Source organism: Danio rerio, chromosome 6 (assembly GCF_052040795.2).
Source record: "Danio rerio strain M-AB ecotype USA chromosome 6, GRCz13ab, whole genome shotgun sequence".
Lineage (NCBI taxonomy): Eukaryota > Metazoa > Chordata > Actinopteri > Cypriniformes > Danionidae > Danio > Danio rerio.
This window is the reverse complement of record NC_141026.1, coordinates 19,817,881-19,830,780: the sequence shown is the minus strand read 5'-3', so window position 1 is coordinate 19,830,780 and position 12,900 is coordinate 19,817,881. Positions and strand designations below refer to the sequence as shown.

Here is a 12,900-nt window from a genome sequence, read left to right as displayed (position 1 = left end):
TTACTGACTCATTATTAAAATCCTGCCTTGTATTGTTTATTCAACATGTACTATAGAAACAACCAGGGGCGTTGCGAGGGGGGGGCTTTGGGGGCTTAAGCCCCTGATGTATTGTCAAAAGCCCCTGATCTCTTGGAATATGTTGCACTTAAATAAAAATATGTTGTATAACATTTATTTTGTTATGTACGTACTAAAAATTACCACATACATCACGAACATTCCACTTAACGCAGCGTTTGTGTCAGGTAATTAAACCGTCAGCTGTTCAGCAGTACCTGTTTCTACCGGCAGGTGGGAGTGGCTCTGTTGTCACATGGTGTTAAAAAAATCCCGCTACTGCACATCATTCATTTATTATTTTGAGGAGCTGAAGCTAATGAGGTAATAATACAACTCTTTCGCGAAACTGAATAGTTTTAACTACTGATGAAGCTTGTTTCCACAGTATAAAATGTGTGTAGTTTTGGTGACATAAAATAACTTTAATCAGTAAAATGTGCATCTTATCAATGTAAATACAAGTAAAAAAACGTAAATTGTACTAGCTTTCTAGATATGATATATTTATATGATATAGCAAGTCACATCTGTTTCTGTAATAGTTAAATCACAGTGAGTTTATGCATCTAGCTTATTATTATATAACTATATTCTACTGTAACATGCTATGTCAGTTTGAATCAAATTATAAATCGACTTTCTTATGAAAATACCTAAAATGGTTGAAAGAACACACAGTTGAAGTCTGAATTATTAGCCCCCGTTTATTTTTTCCCCCAAATTCTGTTTAACGGAGAGAATGTTGTTTTCAGCACATTTCTAATCATAATAGTTTAAATAACTCAACTCTAATAACTGATTTATTTTATCTTTGCCATGATGACAGTAAATAATATTTGACTAGACGTTGTTTAAGACACCTCTATACAGCTTAAAGTGACATTTAAAGGCTTTAAAGGCAGGTTAGGGTAATAAGGCAAGTTATTGTATAATGATGGTTTGTTCTGTAGACTATAGGAAAAATATATAAAATCTTAAAGGGGCTAATAATTTTGATCCTAAAATGTTTTTTTTTTAAATGTAAAACTGCCTTTATTCTAGCTGAAATAAAACAAATAAGACTTTCTTCAAAAGGAAAATATTATCAGACATAGGCTACAGTGAAATTTTCCTTGCTCTGTTAAACATCATTTGGGAAATATTTAAAACAGAAAATAAAATTCAAAGGAGGACTAATAATTCTGACTTCAACTGTATAAAACAATTATTGTCGCAGTCGTGTAAATGATCAGTTAAAGCCTTTTTATTTTTATTCAGATCGTATTTTTATTCTACTACTGCAACAGCTGGATGCCTTCATCCATATTAGGGATTTCCTAGAATGTTCTACTACTTTTGTGAAGAATATATATGGAATTTCTGCTCAAGTATGAATAAAACAGGCATTACATGCATTTAAAGTGCTACAATGCCCACATCACCCTATTTTGAGGAAAACTGAAAAAAAAAATCCCTCTGAAAAAATTTAAAGTAAACATATTTCTAGCATATAGATCTTTATTTTTATTTTTTGTAGCCTTAGCTAGCCTACTATTTTTGATAGAATTGTTATTATGTAAAAAATAGTAGCCTATTGAATATCAATATTTGCAAGGTATTGAATTTAGAAATTCCATTATTTTGACAACACTACACCTCAGTTAATCACTCTGTCCAAATGAACATGTTTGTAGCTTTGTATCACATTAGATAACAACTCACACTATAAAAATAAATCATATTTTCAGATTTGAAAACATGCAGAAAATTACATTTTCAAAAAACAAACAGAAACTTCAAATCAGGAGGAGATAGGAGGCTCAAGAGGTATGATATGGCTCATAACAGACTAGTTTTTTTCCTATTTGGAATTTACAAGTCTTAAAAACCCTTTATTTATTATTAACCATTTTTAATCCTGTTAATAAGATTAGAATAGGTATATTAGTGCGGTGAATTAAAACTTCTTTTTTTTGGGGGGGGGGGGGGGTGGTGGGGGGGGGGGTGTTCTTTGGGGCTAAGCCCCTTATCCCTTTCGACCCTAGCAACGCCCCTGGAAACAACATTAATGAAACAACATGAATTTCTAACTCAAGAAAAAACACAACTCAAGTAAAAGAAGCACAATTTAATTATATTAAAAAAAGTTAATTTCAAGTAAAGCTACTTTTCACCTCTGCATTTATCACAGCAAAAGCAACCATGTTACAAAATATTTTTCCACTCAGGCAACAGGATGAAGGATATTTGTTCTGTGGGGAATGTAATGTAATGGCATTGCATACCATCTAGCAACATCCATCAACTGACAGAGACAATCGGGGCTATAATTTCTACTTAGGAATGCAATGAACTATACAAGGGAGCCAGAATATCCAGAACTGTTGACATACTGTATAAATGTCTGTGAATGTAAGATTTGGTAGCAGTTGTTTATTTTCTGAAACCGTGTATATACTCTGGACACAAAATGTAAGTGCACATATTGCGTCTACACTACAAAGGCCATCACAGCAAAGCTACAAATATCAGACTGATCAAACAAGAGTCATCAATCTCATCACAATCGTTAGACATACTGTAACTGCACTAGTGAATTGACACCTCATATTACCTTGGTATTACAATACAACACATGCTTTAGATGCATCCGGTGCTGTAGGTGAAACAATACTTTAAAATACACACATGGACAGTCACAGACACGCACACACCATAGACATAATGATGTTTCTTGTGTAAACAATATCAGGAAACATCTACAATTTTACATTAAAAAAAATAATAATTCTGTGAAAAATGTTTTATAAAGAATAACGATTATTCCCTTACTATATGAGATCAAAGAATGTCCCAACAAGGTTAAAATTTACTGGTATTGCTATACTAAGTCACAGTGTTGGTGTGTGTCTGTGTGCGTGTGCCTTGATGTGAAGACCAATTATAGCATCAAAATAACATTATTTTTAATTCAAATTCTAAGATGTAATGGAAAATGAATAATCAAGTTGCAATTTATATGTCACAAATCTGTGTCTGTTGAATTCCATTCACCTAAGTTGGAGTTTTAACCAGCATAGTCATTCAGATAAGCCAATCAAACCATGTCATGATACAAAAAGCATGAAAAAAAAATGCATTTACACTTTACATGTCTTAAAAGTAGCTTACTTTTTTTCTATGGAAAAGAAAGAGCCGTGGACTTTACAGATGGAATCAGTGTTGTTTGTTATCAGTTATTGTACCTAATTATCTATGTATATTCAACAAACTTAATATTTCATGAATATAATATAATATAAGATCCCTATTACAGTCTGTTCGTCTATAATCATATTAGTAGTTGTTATCAAAAGTGATGATAACTGTAGGAGACAGCTTGTTGCCATGTGACAGCAAACTATTAGCCTACTTCTGAGGCTTCCAGACAGAGGGAATCTGTCCTTGGTGCTGAAGCTGCAAACGACAGAACTCCCCCTGACAGCCATCTAAATTCTATTTTCGGTGCTCCTACCTTGCAAAATTCCATATAGACTTATATGTATAAAGCATACATAGCCTGTAAAAAGCCTTAATAATATGTAAGTAGCTAGTACAATGAATTAATATCATTTTTTGCATGACAGCATTACGTAAAAATGCTTTCATCTCAACATGTGTTGACCTGTTATATTTAGTTTCTCACAATTTGCGTCGACTGACAAAAAAACATACAAAATTTCCAGATAAATGTGATTAAAGTGAGAAAATGAACAAGAAAATTTGGATAGCAAAAAAAGTTCAGCTTTTTAAGGAATGTTATAGAATTTTAGGAGGGGCCATTATACACAACAGTTTTGTTAGTTCCACTTACCTGCGCTGAGACTTGTCGGTGTTGCGCGCGTTCTTCACTTCGTCGTCGATTAAGCACAAAAGACGCAAATGTTTAACAAACCTATCTCATCACAGAGCAGCTCCTAGACATAAGAACCCCTTAAAACCCTTCACACATGTTTACGGCGAAATGCGCCGCGCATTATTCCGAGCTCTGTGGAAGTCCCTCTCTATCTCTCTCTTTCTGCGCGTCACGGACTGACAACGCCACAAGAGGCTATTTGTATGCGTACTGTGCCACTGCTCTTGTGTTATTGGCTTTAGGTAGATGATTGCTGTGTCATGATTTGTTTTGTTATGGATGATCATGTTGCTTTTGGGGTAATGTGTTATGGATGTTACGGCTTCGCAGAGCATTTGCGCCATATTTTTCTGGTCCACTCACCGAATTGGTTTTCTGACTGAGAAATTTACAACTTATTTTTTATTGTTCAGTTATTTTGATGGTGCACTTTAGAAACTGTTCGCTACAAGTAACTTACATCAACTGTCTCGCAGAGCATTTGTAAGAGGTTGAAGTTATGGCTATGAAAAACGTTGACATGTACACAATTATTTATAGCGCAGTAGAATGTCTGTTCTGTTGAAAAACCATGTAAATGGTTATTTCAACCCAAATTTGAGTAATATATGAACAAACCCAACAGTTGGATTATAAATTTAATTAAATAATTTAATCCCGAGGTTAGGTTGGTCATACTTTTTCCACACACCCCTTTCAGTCAACAGAACTTTAAAAGGTAACCATAAAAAAACTACATTTTGACATTAATATTTAGGGTCTGGTAAGTCTGAGATTAAGCCAGTGTGAGAAGTGGCAGATCATTTAAAGGATCTCACCATATGTCAACTAAAAAAGATGAAAAGGGCTTATCCATGTAATTCCCTTTCAGTGTTGCTGGTTTGTTGGCAGTTCAAACCACACTTTTTTCAATGTTGATGTTTGGATTTTTAGTATAATATTGAGTACTCTAGAGAGATGAGTGTAATGTCTCACTATTAATAATTGGATTACTGGAAAGAGAAAGACCTAAACCCATAGGCTTTTAATGCATAGTGTTCACAACAGTATTTTTTCTGTAAATCTGTCTGAGGGAAAAAAAAAATCCTGTTGCACTAGACTAAATGTGCTGATAAGAGTACTGACAGTGTCCTGAGCTGTAGGATGAAATATTAAGAATATCCATTTTATGCTGCTTTCCACTCTCCGAACATGAAAATTTTATCTGTACCCAGCTCTAATGCATGAGACAAGATAACAGATCACCACAGTCAGTGGCAGCTTCATTTTCAAGAAGGGATACATGCGCAGACCAACTGTCATTTTTCCCTTCTTTATTTGCAACATCGTACATTAGGTATAAATGACAACATGGAAAAAGCATAGATTCTGTTAAGACAACAAAGGTTGGAAAACACACCGCTACAAATTACAACATTTTTACTAGATTTACTGATTTATGTATAAGAACAGCGATGCTGCTTTGGGTTTCATTCAGGGACATGCTATTTGAAAGACAGAAAGAGAGCAAAATAAGGCATTCTGTTGATTCTGTCCACCAAATGAAGAATGAAAAGCATGGATATAAAACAGGTGAAAAACCTAAACACGAAAAAAAAAAGAAAGGATAGCATGATGGTGTAAAAATCTACGACCAACACAAATATTGAAAAAAGAAGGGGTAAAAAGAAGAACAACATTCTTGTCTTCCTCTTAGACAAGCACAAAAGTACAGAAACACAAATAAATAAATCACTGTTTATTGGGGAACATAACTAGACTTTTCTTATAATTTGGGTGTCAAAAACAATTAAGATTGAATAATTAATAGATGACAAAGGGAGCAGACTACATAAAATGAACATTCTGTCATAATCTATCAACCCACGTGACTTTATTTCTTCAGTGGAACAGAAAAAGAAGAAATTCTGACTTCTGAGTGTCTGGAAGTCAGTCATTTCCAAGCATCTTCAAAATATCTTCTTTCGTGCTCCACAGAAGAACATGAGACTAAAACAACATGACCACAAGATTAAAAATTTGGAGTGAGCTAACAATTCAATGAATGCTAAATACATGAAGCAAAGAAACAAGCAACACATTATCAGTTGAATGATTATTTTGTTCATATAATCAATCGTTCATTCAGCAGCACAGGAATAGCAAAAGGAGTGGATAAGGCATGTGGATCATTTTACAGTAAAGGAAACTCAAAGCATGCCACATTAAACTCTTTCTTTTTTTTTTTTTGAATAGCTATGCAACGTTCTTTACAACAGCTAAGGTAGTGCACATGATTGAATGGCAAATACACACAGCATGAGATGCTTTACTGCAGTCTCAGGAGCAGTATTAGCATTCAGAGTAAACAGTACAGCTACATGAGACTAGTGCACAAAATACTGGATTGAATACTGGCAATCTTCATTGTGGCTACACAGTGCAACACTGTTCCTGCTGGGTTCAGCACGGCACTGATGTAAAGCAGGTTTTTGGAGACACCCAACAAAAGAAAGAAAAATGGATGGGATTTTGCATAAGAGTTCAACAAAGATAGTTTACTGTAGCACTAGAGGGTTCCTACCGCAGTAAATGCATCTTTAAAATGCTAAAACTCACAACAATCACAGAAACAAAAAAGACAAGTGAGTTGATCTAAAGAAAGATGGTGCCAATTCTCAAACACCTAAAGTTTTGTGACAAAAAAACGACATTAAACTGGCACATACATTAGATCTAGAACAAAACTCATAGCATGTGATTAAAAATTAAACCAATCTGATGATTTTGCTCTAATTTTAAAATGTACTAAATAATTTCTGTTACTTATTAAGTCTAAGATCAGTAAAAGATGGGAAGGACATTTCAACTCTATCACAAACTTCAATATAAATATTAAAATGAAACTCAGTGTTAGACTACTGAGAATTTCATATATTTAAATATATCTGCCTTGTTCATATTCCATGCTGTATTAATCTTATAAAGTCGATTTCCGTAACAAAACATTCTTCATAAATACACACAATTCTTTTTCAAGCAGATCCTTTTTTTTTTGTACCCAAACATGCAAGCACAGGCAGGTTGTCAGCCCACATTAGAACAGCAGCCAGTCAGCTTACACTTCAAAATCATGGAATACAATCTGGTCACACAGAACAGCCAAAAGCAAAGGTGTTTTGACAAGGTTAAAACAAACAAAATAAGAACTGAATGGCGAAAGCACATTTGTAAATGACTTCATTATGCAAACGACAAGATCATTTCCATGGCAAGGCGTACAGTACACACCAATGATGACAAGAATTACACAAATATCTACCTGAATATATTAGCTGACTGTGTAATGACGAGCTTACCACAAAGAATACACATTTAAAAGGAACAATGAGCATAAAAGTGGACTATAAAGGTCACCAAAAACATGTAAACTGGCTTATAATTGTCCTTCAATTTTATGATAATGCAAATCCACTTTCATTCTGATCCCTCAGGGGTAAATTTGCCACAATGACACAGAAATATCACCTTTGTAATGCAACTTGTAATGTTGGTAGTAAACTGTTCAGCCTCTATTAAGTATTACCAAAATGTTGAAGCAGCAAGAGGGGAAATGTGACTCAGTGATGTTACATTTTGACAATCATTTATGTTTAATCCAAACATAATGATGTAAAGGTTATTCTGCAGGTACTGTGTTTATTTTCACCTCTATGCTAATTAAGAATTGGCTTAATTATAGCTGGATTTAAATACAGACTCTTCAATCTCTCAGCATTTATAAAGCAAAACACACATACAAAGAGATCTCTCATGTTCCCAGGTTGTTGTCCAGATAATCTTTTAAAAACACTTGTGAATTAAAGGGATAATGAGGTAATACATTTGTATTATTGTCATTTTTTTTAAGTGTAACTTTGTTTACGCTAAAATAAAACTTTTTTATATGCACCAACATATACTATTTGAAAATAACCTAATTTCATAAACTTTCATCAACATATCACTCATTCAAAGCTTTGTATGCTTGTGGATTGTGGCAATTCTTGGCACAGATTATTATTATTATTATTATTATTATTATTATTAAATTTTTTTTAACCATAGAACAAAAAAATACAAATTGTTAAACTGGAGTGCCAAGTTGTCATGTCATACCTGAAATATGTGCAAATATTAGACTGAGAGATGTTCAGTATTTTGTTTTAAAACAGTATTATTATTTTAAAACATTTAACGACATATCCAATGAGAAACACTGGACTCCACTGGAGTGCTAAAACTGACACCACATATACTTCTGTAAATGGTTCAATTGGTTTAGTGCTAAGGGGAAGACAGAAACCCCACCGGCTTTGGCGATAAGAAATCCTGAATGGGAAGACTGTCTTAGGAAGCGCACAACTCTGTGTCTGATATGGGATTAATGGTGAAATCATATGTCGGCCACAAGTGGCTTGAAATAAGATGGCCTCCTAGTCTTTAAAAATCAGTGTGGACAAAAATCACGCAGCCAGTTTAAGAAGTAAACAGCCCTTCCTAACTAGAGGTTAAGTATAAGTCTGATTAAAAAAAAGAATCTATCAATCTCTTTTCAACCACTAAGGTAAACTCTTCGACTGGCCTACACTGAAATGACGTGAAAAATGGGACAAAAAATGATTTTAACCAAAAATAAAACATAGTTTGAGATAATTGTGGTTTTGGTTTAAAGTTTTTGACACAAAAGGGTAAAGGTATGGGTAGAGTTTTGGGGTAGTAGGTAGATTCACATTCATTCGCTGTTTCTTTCCCCTTTTTTATTCAGTGTTGACAAGGGAGGGATGGACAAATTGAGGATTGACGAAGGTAAATCCATCGAAATCAGCCTGGTCGATGTTGGCAATAACCAGCTCGTCAGGAGGGGTCAGTTGTGGCTGCGTGCGAGTGAAGAACTTGTCAAAGTTTTCTGCCCCCTTTCCACACTATAAAACAAAAAAGAAAATGAAATAATATTGTTTGACAAATCTGTAACATACAATAGGATTACACACAGAAAATGTACATTTTTAAGCACAGATCACATAGGTAAAGGCTGCCAATTTAGATATTGCACAATAGACCTTTTCACATTTTCGGGTTTCTCAGTAGCAGAAGGGAAAACTTAGAGCCCAGTGAATGGGAGGGCACAACAAATAATCTTTTTCTTATTTGCTCAAATAATAAAAGAAAAAAACCCTCAATTATTTTGTATAGATGTTCAGAAAAAGGACTGATGACCGAAGCCAAAGGAGAGAATAACATCAAATTTACTGTCCTGCACCATAGATGCTGCATTAGAAACAACTCGCACAAGCGGTAATTTGTTTTTTGTAATGTGAAGCAAAGATAATATAATGCACACATAAATACATATAAATGTTCATACCTTTAAAAAAAAATTTAAATATTAAAAAGCCTCTATTATGGGTTTTTGAAAATGACCTTTAATGCAGTGTGTAACAGAGCTCTAAGTGAAGTAAAATAAGCAGCTAAGGCTTAAATTTTAAAGTGCACAGTGTTCAAAACTATTGATTCATCTATGAAAGAGTAGACTCGTAGTAGTTTGAATGAATCGATCCGGTAATGAGTCTTTAGCCATGTTGACGTGACATCGATACCGAACTCAAGCCCCGCCCATGCAGACCCAGGAAAATTTAAACACCCGGCCCCACCCACAAACACTATAGCAGATCCCGAATGAATCATGTCTCGAAGATGCTGTGCTCTGAAGTGTGAGGGTTAGCGTTATTTTCTCTACCCAAACATGTGAAGAGGCTTTGAAGAGTCAGTGGTTGAAGTTGATTTTTGTAAAAATACCTCAGCCTTGTAGCCCCAGCTTTGTGCTGTGTTCTCGTCATTTTTCTGACAAGTGCTTTAGCAATCTACACTCTTACAATGGGGGATTCCTAGGCCGTTTGTTAAAGGAAGGACTAGAAAAGACTACTGATGTATGGGACTTTGTCAGAGCTTGATATGAACTACAGTACACAGTTCATGGACCAGTTTCTTTTTCCATTTCACAAGTGTAAGTAAGTGTGGTTAAAATGGTTGCCCCCTTGTTTTCTCTAGCTTGCAAATTATGTATTTAATTGTGTTTTGTTACTTGTAACCGCTTGTAGTGTATCTGGTTAACTCTTTATAATCTTATATCATGTCTAAACCACATTTAAAACATGATTCGTGCCGCTTTGTTGACAGATTTAAACTAGTTTGTGAGCTCGCAATCTACTGCCGTTTGTCGTTGCCACCGTCAGCTGTTCTTACATACGTGTGGCGGTCAAGTTTCAAAATAGTTCAGCTTTTGCCGCTGTGTGGATTAATTTTGAATGTGTGTCACTGTTTTTATTTATAGTTAAGAATAGAGCAATATGCTGGTGTTAAACTGCATTGCTTTAATGCACTCCAGAACTGGGTTCATACATTCTCTCTGCACTCTACGTTACCTCAAAATTGTTAATAAGCTGTGGTGGGTGTTTCTCTCTGTTTCGCTCTGAACGCAGTTGACCAATCACAACAGACTGGTCATCGGACCAATCAGCGCAGATTAGCTTCGCGCTAAAGAGGGGTTTGGGAACAAATGAATCGCTGAACGAATGGGATTATTAGGTCAAAATAAATGCATATTATAAGACAATGGAAGTGCTTTTTGACCTTGCATGCATATCAGCCTGTTGTTGGAGACCCCTCAAAACCAACAACATCCTCTTTAATGCATAATAGGGGCTCTTTAAAAACTTTCAAGGATTTAGATGCTGATGACTGCTAAACACATCATAACAGGCTTGTAAAAAGGGTCCATATACTTACTGATTTGTCTGTGGTTGGAAAAAAAGATACTTTTAAGTGTTTAGTATGTAGGAAATATGCAATGTTATATTTATTCTTCTGTTCCCAATTGCTTCATGTCCAATGCACAGATTAACACTCCTCAGATTTCAGATTATGTGCCCTACTTCCTCTTCATCTGGATGATGCATTGCTCAACTGGTTTGGAGGACACAGCTGTGGAAGCCAAACATGACAGTACCTTTGCCCATGATTAGTTAAACTAAGTGTGAATGTAATATGAAATAGCATTTATATGTTAGATTCTTTAGAATCAATGGGAAGCTTTCATTCCTTCTGTTTTCTATGATAATATCGCAAATTTGACTCTCTAAATACCTGACACATAACCTAGTTAGTTAGTCATTACATTAATACCTGACACTTAATTGCTATTTAGTTCATTCTCTTATTGACCTTATTCTAAAATGCGGAAGTGCGCCTGTTTTCACGATTGTCTTAGAACTTCCGATTCAGTCGCCTATGGGAGAAATGACTAGGAATAATAAACGGCAGAAAATGGCCAAACTACTTGCTCAACAAACAAATGTTTGCATGACTACACAGACCAAGTAGCATAATATAATAAGAAAATATTAAATTGCAACATAAAGCAGCGTAACGAGCAGTTGTTAACGTCAAAAAATGAATGGAAGTGAATGTGACTGGAAGTCGCGAGACAAAAAGATTCAAATGGCAGCGCCCGCTCGTCAGCTAAGAATAAGGTGAATACAATGTACAGCGGGGAAAATAAGTACTGAACAAGTAATATTTCTAAAGTAGCTGATGACATGGAATTCATACTGATTTTGGTAAAAAACCAAACAATACAAACATACCTGTAAAAAAAAAAATCTGAAAAACGAGTTGTGTTATAACAATGAAATGACACAAAAAAAGAAATGTATTCAAATGTATTTACTACTTTATATAAAAGTTTTTTTTTTTAAGATTAAAGATGCCTCTCATATGGAGAATGAAGTCACATGAATAGTTCAGGTGTGAGTTTTCAACAAAGTGTAAAAATCCTGATGGTTCTGTGGGTCTCGTCTTCTAAATCTGATCTTTAATTTGTATTTTATATTAGATTTAAGTCAGGTGATTGGCTGGGGCCTTCTAGAGCTTGATTTTCTTTCTCTAAAACCATTTGAGAGTTTCCTTGGCTGTGTTTGGGATCAATGTTGTGATGAAATGTCCACCCTAGTTTCATCTTCATCATCCGGGTAATGTAGATGATGGACTGAATCAACTAATAATAATATACAGTGATAAAGGGCAGTATACTATTATATTTCATTTTATTATGCAAAACTTAATATATGGATTTCTTTGGATGGTACCAACATCTGAGAAAAAAATTCTAAATCAACAGCACATTTAGCAATATGTATATTGAAAAAAAAAAAAAATGACGATGTGTTCAATACTTATTTTCCCAGCTCTATGTATTCAGTGCTACTTAATGGGTTAGTTCACCAAAAAAATTAAATAGTCAATAATTATTAATTCTCATGTCGTTCCAACCGCCTGAGACCTTCATTCATCCTTGGAAAACAAACTACGCTTTTTTAGAGGATATCTGAGAACTCCCTGATCCCCCATAATGTTGATAGCAACAGTTCAACATCCAGAAAAATACCCAAAACAATCCATGTACTGTATTTTTTTGTAGTTCAATACAACTATTATCAATCTATTAAGATAATATTATCATATTATCAATGAGAATGCTTTATGAGCGCATATAAGAAAAATAACTTTTCTCAACATTTCTCTTCCACCGTGTCAGTATAGGGAGCAAGTTCACGAGAGCTCTTTATGGTCTTTTACGTTTTGTCACGCTGCTGGTGACATACCTCAGATGTCCCGGTGCTTTGTTTCAAACAGAAGAAGTCATGCGTAGCCATCTGGGGTATAGATTTGTTCACAGTGCTCATGAATGTATACTGACACTGAGGAGAAGTAATTGTTGAATGAGGTCATCTTTTTTGTTTTAGCTGTGCACAAAAGAATTCTCATGCTTTAATAATATTGTACAATTGTACAATATTGTACAAAATAATACAATTTTGCATTGGCTGCATGTTTTATATGATTAAAAGCTAAAAATGAATCAGTTCATCATAAAATGTTATGGT

At 34.6% G+C, this 12,900-nt stretch overlaps 2 protein-coding genes and 1 long non-coding RNA gene across 3 annotated transcripts in view; all 3 read right to left on the bottom strand.

The window, feature by feature from the left end:
- cacng5a (calcium voltage-gated channel auxiliary subunit gamma 5a) overlaps positions 1-4,118 on the bottom strand; it is a 60,347-nt gene extending 56,229 nt beyond the window's left edge. Inside the window, 1 exon segment of the mRNA NM_001326562.2 lies at positions 3,896-4,118. The gene's annotated coding sequence lies outside the window, so the exon portion shown is untranslated.
- The window catches only part of LOC147843476 (uncharacterized), a 756,120-nt gene that overhangs the window by 369,921 nt on the left and 373,299 nt on the right, over positions 1-12,900 (bottom strand). The gene's annotated exons all lie outside the window — the stretch shown is intronic.
- Positions 8,716-12,900, bottom strand: part of prkcaa (protein kinase C, alpha, a) — a 162,293-nt gene continuing 158,108 nt past the window's right edge. The window contains 1 exon segment of the mRNA NM_001256241.2: positions 8,716-8,880. Coding sequence (NP_001243170.1) covers positions 8,716-8,880 — 165 coding nt within the window.